Source organism: Opisthocomus hoazin, chromosome Z, assembly GCF_030867145.1.
Source record: "Opisthocomus hoazin isolate bOpiHoa1 chromosome Z, bOpiHoa1.hap1, whole genome shotgun sequence".
Lineage (NCBI taxonomy): Eukaryota > Metazoa > Chordata > Aves > Opisthocomiformes > Opisthocomidae > Opisthocomus > Opisthocomus hoazin.
The window spans coordinates 58,473,492-58,482,970 of NC_134454.1; the positions used below are offsets into that span (position 1 = coordinate 58,473,492).

The following is a 9,479-nucleotide window of genomic DNA, read 5'->3' on the forward strand; positions in this document are numbered from 1 at the left end:
CCGCCCTGTACCAGCCCCAGAAAAGGGCAGAGGGTGTGTGGTGGCAAGAGAAAGGGCAGGACAGAGCGAATCTCCTGGGAGATGCAAAACAAGCTCCCTGGATTGCTAGGACTAGTGGTGACACGCGCCAGACAAAGGACCTGCTACTCTATAAATGCGGCAGCCAGGACCAGCGCAAGGCTGACTCCAGCGAGAGCAAGCTCTGCGGCCAGGCACTGTGAGAGCAGTCTGGAAAGAAAAATAGGAAGCATCCAATTTTGCTGTCCATTCACCTGCTGACCAGGTTTCAAGAGCCGCAAGCGCCTGCGACCAGAAAAGTAAGTGACAAAGGCCTCTTCTCTTTACAGTGTTGCCTCCCCTCTTTTGGGCTTATCTTGCAACTTCCTTAGGAATGCCAAAGTTTCCTCTCAGAGCAGGGAATGTCCTTAAAGCAAGAAATTTCTGCAATAGCTTTTTACCGTCCACTGGATTTTTATTTCTTGACATGGCACCTCTGAATCTTGTCGTCAAAAAGTTCAGAGTAAGGTGTCTGATCTGACAAACAGAAGAGTTACAGAAACGGCCACTTACAGGTGGCTGCATTTCATCAAGCGAAGGAATCGTGTTGCCTTGTTTTTGTGCCTGGATTTTTCAAATTCTTAGTATCCATGAGGACTCAGTGAATCAGAGCTCACACCAGGAGAAATCATTAGTCGGTTATACTACTTTTGAAAGAAACGTTGATGCTTAGAGGTGGAGCAAACTAAAGTGATTTTAAAATTGCTGTTCCCACTATTCCTAGACTTTCTCACTTCATAATTGTGTAATTACATACTAGGAAAACTCATTTACACCATTGCACAATGCTGTAAATCAGAGTTATTGCACTGGTGCACAATGATTACAGAGAGCATCACAGACTCTCTGAGTTTAGAACTAAAACTGAACAGAATTCTCCAATGGTGTTTGATATTTAAAACAAATTATTTGCAAAAGTGCAAATCCTATGACTGTGTCAACAGGTAAAGATGTAAAGAAACAGTTTTAAATTCCATTCCAGTCCTCACATATTTAAAAATATCCCCACCGCTTTATTGATCATCTGTCTTACAGCTGATGTGTATGTAAAACACATAGGCATTTGATTTTTGCTCACTTCACTAGTTCACTTAGGAAGAAAAGCTTAGCAATTTTATTCCTTTCAGTTCTGCCGAACTTAATAACTTTCAGATCTGTAAAAGAACTTGAAACTGCCAAACTAGAACATGTTTATATTTAAAGGGCTAGCCTACTGCATAAAGCTGTATTTGCCTGAGAAAGTTAATAAAGAAGAAAACAAGCATTTTTCTAAAGTAGCTTTCTGTATCCTTCCTGATTTCCATATAAAAGTATAGGACAATATCTGAATTTTAGAAACGTCTTCCACCATGAGTTTCTATATCGTTTCACAAAAAAAATAGCTAAAATAAATGCAGCTTGTTTTTACTGCCTGTTTACATAAACCATTGAAGTAGTTGTGATATGAGCAGCTGGTCCAAGAAGTTAATTGCTCACAGAGTCAGCATCCAGGTGGGAGGTTGGGGACTAAATGCAGGTGCCCATGAGAGCGTGGTCAAGGCAGGGATGATCTTCATTCTGATCTTTCTACCAGGCATAGCCCCACGGTGGTTAGTGGCATGACATTTAGGGGAAAACAGGACTGTGTTCCTTGTCTTGCAGTGGTTTATTATCGCGCTTTCGTAAGTCACGATTTGCCGTGGTGGTTATATTTCTCAGTGCTGATGGTGACCTGTAGTCTTATGCACAGCAGACTCAGTTAATTCCCGGGGTGATGCCATGGTGGTCAGTACACTGGTTTTAACTTGTGTTTGGTAGGAAGACAGGGCACTGCATGCTGCTATCAGGATGCTCTCAAACTTTCAGTCTTGCTTTTGCTGAAGTCACAGAGAGGTTTGATATCAACCCCAGAGCTGACCGGGATGAAATGCAAAACCAAATATTGTCTGGGGGTCATATCCAAAAACAATGCAAGATCTACCTTCCCTCTGATGCAAATGTCCCTTACGGTTGTGGATTTGCCCTTCTTTGCTGCTAACAACTCGTTTGACAGTGTGAGCTGCTGCAAACCGGTCCTTGCTGAATTGTGAGACATGCAGTTTCTGATGGCTGCTTCTTTAAAAGCTCCTTCTTCACACGACAGACCTTCAGTAAGGAGGACGTGGACTTCCCTACGCGTGCAGGCAAGGCAAGGAATTTAAAGCAAATGGACACGTTTTTGCTGTTAACAGCTACCTTACTGCCTCGTAGTGGCAGGTGCAGAGGGAGGCATGCAGGAATATGTGCTGTTCCGAGGCGGGAGCAAGTATCTGTGTGGAACAGGGTTTTGCACACTGAATGTGGTAAAAAATGAGTCCCTGAAGAACTCCTGTCAGACCACCAAGCTGTTTTTCTCCTTTGTGTTAACCCTGAAGCACGGGAGTGGTGTCTGTATGTAATATTTGGGAAGTTAATTTGACAGGGACTGTTTTTAAAAGAAATCCACTGGAACTGTAGTTCACACTTTGACACAAGAGGGCCTTACTGCAGAAGGGACCAGGAGGTCAGAGAAGCACTGTTCCAACAAAGACTTTCTGATCTCCCTGAACACAGAATAACACAAGTGCAAGTTTAGTGAATAAAGGCTAAACCTCCTGGCAGAGTGTTCCTTTCTCAGCCTTGCAAGCCATCGTGTCCATGCAAATACACTAGACCTTCATTTAGCAAAAGCTGTTGCAGCCCATGAGTGGGTTCTTTGCTTTGTGAAGAGCTGTGCTGTAATTTGATTTTACTGCAAAGGAACACAAAAAGCACAGACAAGAAGGGAGCCCCAGAAAAAAACCCACCAAAACGTCTCCCATGTGCGGAGGGAGTTTCTAAGTAAACCTCTGCTGGTAAGCCCTTAACCGTGTGTTTTGTGCTCTCCCAAATGCCTGCTGGGTGGCAGCTCTTGCTTTACAGACACACCTCTCCTGAGGCAGACTTAGGGGGCATGATGCCAGGGTGCCCAGCTTATGAAGTCTGCAGGCTAGGCTGATTTCTCAGAAAGCAGCAAGCTCTCTCCCTTGGTCTGGATCTGCACCCTCCAGAAGGGCAACTGGAATACAAAGCTAAGCAACCCAGGGGCAACACCAGATCAGGTGAAAAACTTGTCTTTTGAAACGATGATCGCATATAGACTAGTATCCCAAGACATGAAGGCTGACTTTAGCTTGAGACCTTTACACAGTTGCTCTTGAAGACTCCAGCGATTTCCTTTTTCTGAAGGTTGAACAAGAGCACAGTGTAGCTGAGTGTTTCTGTAAATGCTGCCCTTAGACAGGAGGGCTCCCAGAAGCAGAGATTTCACTATGTGTGTTTTGTCCCAGATTTAGAGTCTAAAAAAATGTAAATCATTCTGTCAGTGCTGACTGGTTTTTATAGCGCTTTTGCTGCTCTGCTGTACTTTGTACCGTGGTATGATTGTTAGACCCCACTCCCAACAGAGGCGTGGAGCAGTGAAAGGAGCCCTTGTTTACTCTGGAAGTAGCTGCTCTTCTCACATCTTATTTGAAATAAAATCGAGTTCACTGCAGGTGTTATGAATTGCCCTGCGAGAGCTGGAATAGGCTCTTCTCTTTCATTACACAAGCACAGCACCTACCAGTGCCAAGCAAAGCTAGGCCACCATGTGCTGGTGGATGCTCTAACACACGCATTCACGCACGCTTTCCTTTCCACAAACCTTGCAGCTGAGGCAAACTAATTACAGGCAGGAGGTACACAGAGGTGCAGCAAAAAAATGGAATTTGCCTGAGGCAAAGGAAAAGCAGAAATGAGGAGAGAAGTTCAATTCCCTGACGGCCCGCCCAGCGTTGGGCTCACTGCACTGTGCTCTCCCTTTGGGTCCTTGTGCAGCAGCACACTGGAGGGACTTCAGGTGGGAGGCACCTGGGGAGGGGTACAGTGCCAAGATACAGGGAGGCAGCGATGGAGACAGGGGGCTGAGGAAAGTTGGGAGGGAAGAGCCTGCACCCAGAGGTGCGCTGCTCCTTTTGCAAGCGGCCAAGCTGGAATGCATTGTCCCCTCTCCTCTTCCTACCCGCCCCCCCCCCCCCCCCGCCCCGGTCCAAGGGAAGTCCCTGCAGTCCGAGCAACCGTGCAGCAAACAGAGCATGGTTCAGCTGCAAAGAGTTCGAGCTTCTTCCTCCTAGGGGGTGGAGGAATAAAGAAAGTCAGACGTTATGGATAGGCAGTGTAATGTCTTGTGACATCCGTGCTCAATCTTCCCCTTTGCACGGAGCTGAGTCCCACGCTTCGAGGCTCACATCAAACTGAAGAAGGAAACAATGAGGTCTCTCTTTCTCCAATTCTCCAGATCGCACCGATGCAAAGCGAACAAAGCGCCGTAGCAAGGAGTGATAGCTGGGGAATCTTTGCTCCCTGTGGTAGATCAGGCTTACAAGCACCTGCCTGATATAGGAAAAAGGCACCATCTGCTCTTCTGTTGCCATTTACTTAAGGGCTGAGGGGACTTCACAAAATCCAGTGCAATGTGTTAAATAACCAATTTTAGCAGGCGCCGGGTTTCCCCAGTGGAGTAACACCGTGGCACTGCCGGTTTACTAGAAGCACTCCAATTCTTGCTGGCAGCAGGCATCTGCCTCTGATTAAGATTTGCAGGAGTGGGTCTCCAGTGGCTAATTTCAACATGGATTTAACTTCACTGAGGTCAAAGATATAACTTGAGGGAGGAACTTTCTCATCCCAGATCTTTATTTAATAGCAGCCTGCTAATTATGACTGAGTGCTGGGCTCCCGGCGAGTCCCCTGCCAGCCCTCAGACATTAACCGCTGGCTCAGGGGCCATTTGCCGGGGAATGTCCTAGCAGAGACGGTGCTTTGTGCCTAAGCTGCTCTGCTGCTGCTGCTGCCGCTGCCTGGATTGCCAGAATGGGTTTTGTACAGAGAGGCTGCGAGAACTGCTGCTACCGAGGGAGAGATCTTCATCTTTCCTATTGTTTAGTCTTTTGTCTGGTGACACTTACGGTGGCACTAATCACAGCCAGGATTCCCCCCCCCCCCCCCCCCCCCCCCCCCTTTTTAAAATTTTTCAGAGGGGTAGGCAGGGAGGGTGGAAAGAGCTTCAGTTACCTGTTTGGTGGGTAGTGGTGTTTTGTTTTTTCTCTTTCTGGCTGTTGGAGTGGATTCACTGCTGGGCTAGGGGTATTTCCTTTCACAGTTGTCTTTACACAGTGCAGATGTGGATCTTAGCTCATGAAACCGTGCTTACACACTACTGCTGGATGTGTTTTCTTGATCCGAGTTAAATTGTGTCCTCAGTGGCAACATTTTGCCCTTCAGAGTAATTCCTCCAGTGAAAATGGTGTAACCTTCTAGATTTACATTCCTGAGAGCAGAATTAACCCTCTTGAATTTAAGCTGATGTCTTCGTGGGTTTCTTTATTGTCAGCTAAGTGTGGCGCTGTTAACCTGTGGTTAGGGGAGCTGACCAGAAAGCATAAAATCCAGGCTTGCAGGTTAACGAAATTTATTTGTCCATGGTATGTACAAACAGGTCATTTCTACACAGATTTAAGATGGATCAGTGGGATGTAAGCCACAGACAGCCACCAGACAATATGTATTTTCTGTAGTGCACCAGAGAAAGCTAAAGAGTATGTTGATCTGATGTGCAACATTAGCTAAGACCTGAAGCTGCAAGTAATATCATATTGAAAGCTAAGCTTGGTGGTGAGGGTTGGAGCAAAGGAGAGGAGACGAGGAAGTGAATGAGACAAAAGGAATGGAAATCAGATCCCTTGTCAGTAAACTCGCTACATTTTAACTGGAAGGTGCTGGGCTTACAAAGAACTAGAGGGATGTGTAGGTGATGATAGGAGAAAAGAAGCTGTGCTGAAACATTACAGTTACTGCAGGATTGGACTGGGCTCTTTTTTCTCTTGTTTCTAGCTGAAACTCTGATCACAACAACAGGAAACCCGCAATTGTAATGGGAGAAAGGAGAGAGGAATTTAAGATGGAGAGATGTACAGAGGTGGATTGCACCTGAAATGAAGCTCCCCGTAGAGCTTTCAGCGCAAGGGGAGGCACTAGGGGAGGGGTGGAGCTGTTGTTTGCTGATCTTGAATAAATGTCAGAAACACAAACACATGTTTTTTAAGTGTAAAGAGGAGCTGGTCTCACAGTGGCATCTGTTTGCTGACAAGGCTTGTGACTACAAACGTAGTATTGTCCTTCGTAAAGGCAAGAGAAGACAGACAAAGAAAGCGTGGCGTGAAGGACTAGGCTGGGGTTATTTTTCCACCAATAACACTGCTAACAGGACAAGATGACATGTTCACAGCACCCGGACTGGATGCTAACCTGCCTGCCTGGAGTGGTGCACTGGGGACTGTCTGCAGCAGGGGAAAGAGACAGAGCCAACCCTCTGCTGGTACTTGCAGCTGAGATGTAAACAGGCATCCAGCAAACTCAGACCCACATACCAGAATTACAGTGCAGAGACTGAAATTCCTGGCAAAATACAACCCACCTGACCTGTTAGAAGAAACAAGTAAGCCCCAATATCTTTCCCTATGTTATAAAAAACAGCTGCCTTTGTACATGGATAAAATTGTCTTAAAAAAAATAAACACCCAAGCAGCAGTAACAGAAGAGAGAGAAGCAGGTGGCACTCTGAATTTCACATGGATCCAAGCAGCTGCTTGGAAGAATAAAACTGTAAAGGTGAAAGTTTTTCTTTGGGGAGTGAATGTGCCACAGTACAGAGGAGCAGTGGAAGATAATGATTAAAATCCCTATCACTGATAGGTGGATATCACCGCTGATAGCGGTGGAGTTCTGGAGTCTTGCCAGAAAGGTACATGAGAGCTGTTTCAAGTAGGTGCAAAGTACCAAGCAGATTTGTTCCCATGGCACAAACCAAAAGTAATACATGGAGTAGGAGAATAATAAAAAAAAAAGAGAGATACATCCGGATCAAGCAATGGGTCTCAACGTAAGTCTACAAAAAATATGACAAAATCTCAGCCACCTGAAATATGAGAGTTTGTTTTTTAAATAAGAATCTCATGAAGCAAGGACATTTTGATGAGACAACTTTCTTGTCCCTTAAAAGCAGAGTAGACAACTGGGCATGACAGTAATTTCAGACTTCTACCAAAATAGAAATGTGTTAGGTCTGTAAAGGCTACGGCCGAGAGGAGCCTGGGAGGTATGGGCAGCATGAGTGTAGCCATGTATAGTATACATGGGTACATCTGTATTGGCTGCATCTCTAACCGAGGTCTCTGAACATGGCTCTGACATAATTTACGACCCTGTAACTGTGTCTCCCTGGTGATTTGTAATCAGTGCTGGACTGGGATTTGAAGGAGCTGGGAGGGAACTTCCCCATCTGCCATGCCTGTCTTGTCTCCCTGCCAGAGCACCCCAATTAACCTCTGAGTCACAGTGGGATTTCTTTATTCACCCGGACTATTACCACATACTTTGGTGAACCCCGAGTGTCTTGCACAGTGTGAGGCTGCTTCACACCGACACGGCATCACAGCTAGGCATCCTTTCCGAGGGTGAAGGGTGCTGTGCCCTCTGCTTCCCAGTCCCCTGTGGGACTGCTGTAAGTATGGGTTTGCCAATGAATATAAAAAGCTGAGGTTTTCACATGCATGAGAGGGTAAGTGGAAACATTTGTCCTCTAGTCTCTTGGCTGCAGATAGTTTTTCCCTGCTCCAACTGTCTGTGTGCCATTGGCACAAAAAACAGCTTCAGAAATGGAGATGTGAGTGCCTGCTGCAGGGCTGTGGGAGAGAAGGGAAGGCTCTTTCCAGTGGCGTGGGAGCAGGGTCAGAGCAACCCCGAGAGCTTTAGACGTTCTTTCCAGTAAATGGCATTTAAAATTACCCTGTGCCCCTTCCACAGTGCTCTTCTGTTGCCAGGTCAGCTCTGGGTACTGGGTTTCCTTTGCTGCTCAGCTCTGTGAGGCAGGGTGAAAAACTAACATCCAAGGGGATGTTTTGGCTGAGATGCCTGCACGTTTTGTAGGAATCACACTTTCCCCCTGCAGCCCACTCTCATGGCACTTGTGGCTTAGTCTTGGCAGATCTCAGGGGCTGAAGCAGAAGCCTGAATGGGTCAGACTGAAGAGTCTCTGCCACCAGCAGTGAGCAGCCAGCATGGGCTGGGCAGGGAACCAGACTGTTGCTTCCCTGGAGAGGTCTCCTGAAATAACTGTAATATTTTGTGTCCGTAGTGTCGACTGGCCACTCACTGAGGAACCATGATGAAGGTTCACCTGGCTTAGCTCCAGCCACGAGTCACCAGGCTTGGGCCAGCTAGGAGCAGCCCCCAAGAAGGTGTGAACTGGGGCTGTGAAAGAATGGATCTGTTCTGCCCTGGGCCTGCCTGTCTGCCTGTCTTCCACCACATAATGTGCCCGGGTCGGGTGTCTCTCACGCAGCCTGCATTAGCTATCAGGAATTCTGCTGCAGGGGAACTCTCAGGAGGCTAGAGAGGCTGAGCTCAGAGCAGCACCAAAGGGTTGTACGAGGAAATTAAACTCAATTTACTCCTTTGTGAAGTCCTTACTGGGCTTTGGCATCTGGTTGCACCTGCAATGCTTATGGTCATGGTTGCAAATAGGGACATGACTTTAGGGATTGGGTTGAATCTGGGCAGGACATGCAGAACAAGGGCATCAGCCACAGAGGGCAAAAATTAGAAATGCCTAGCACCACCACTGTGTGCTTGCAGCTGGTCCAGAGGTTACAGTGCCCCCAGAGCAGCAGCCTGCCTGAAAGCCAGGGGTATCTAATGTTCACTCACCACCTCCTTTGCTTTGCAGCACCTTGAGAATGACAAGGAAGATCTTCACCAACACCAGGGAGCGATGGAGGCAGCAAAATGTCAACAGCGCCTTTGCCAAGCTGAGGAAACTCATTCCCACCCACCCACCAGACAAAAAACTGAGCAAGAATGAGACGCTCCGGTTAGCTATGAGATACATCAACTTCCTTGTCAAGGTCCTGGGAGAGCCAGGCCTGCAGCAGACAGCAGTGGCAGCACGGGGCAGCATCCTGGGATTCTTCCATCACGCCCCACGCTTGCAAAGCATGGAGGAGCTGACTCTGATTGAAAACTGTGGTGTCTCCTCTCCTGGCATGAGCAGCAATATAGTAGAGTGTTGGTCAGAGACATCATCTCCCTAACAGAAAAGGAGACATGCAGTCTTGGTGTTAGTCTGATAGTCCCCCTCTTCTTGCAGAATCTGTGGGTTGCTCCTTTATGTACTGTGATTATTTATTTATATTTATTACTGTTTTATTTGGTACACAATTTTATTTAATAGGAAAGGAAATCCTTGGTCAGCCAACAACCTAGAAGAACAAAGAGCTTGCAGCCCCCAGGAACTTGGAAGTACTGCTGTCATAGCAGGTTCCAAGCCAGAAGGGCCTTCTGCCCTG

At 47.0% G+C, this 9,479-nt stretch overlaps 1 protein-coding gene across 1 annotated transcript; it reads left to right on the top strand.

The window, feature by feature from the left end:
- Window positions 1-248: 248 nt before the first annotated feature.
- TAL2 (TAL bHLH transcription factor 2) lies at window positions 249-9,224 on the top strand. Its single transcript, XM_009935414.2, has 2 exons — window positions 249-317; window positions 8,861-9,224. The coding sequence occupies exon 2, from the start codon at window positions 8,871-8,873 to the stop codon at window positions 9,222-9,224; it is 354 nt and encodes a 117-aa protein (XP_009933716.1). The 5' UTR covers window positions 249-317; window positions 8,861-8,870.
- Window positions 9,225-9,479: the final 255 nt, after the last annotated feature.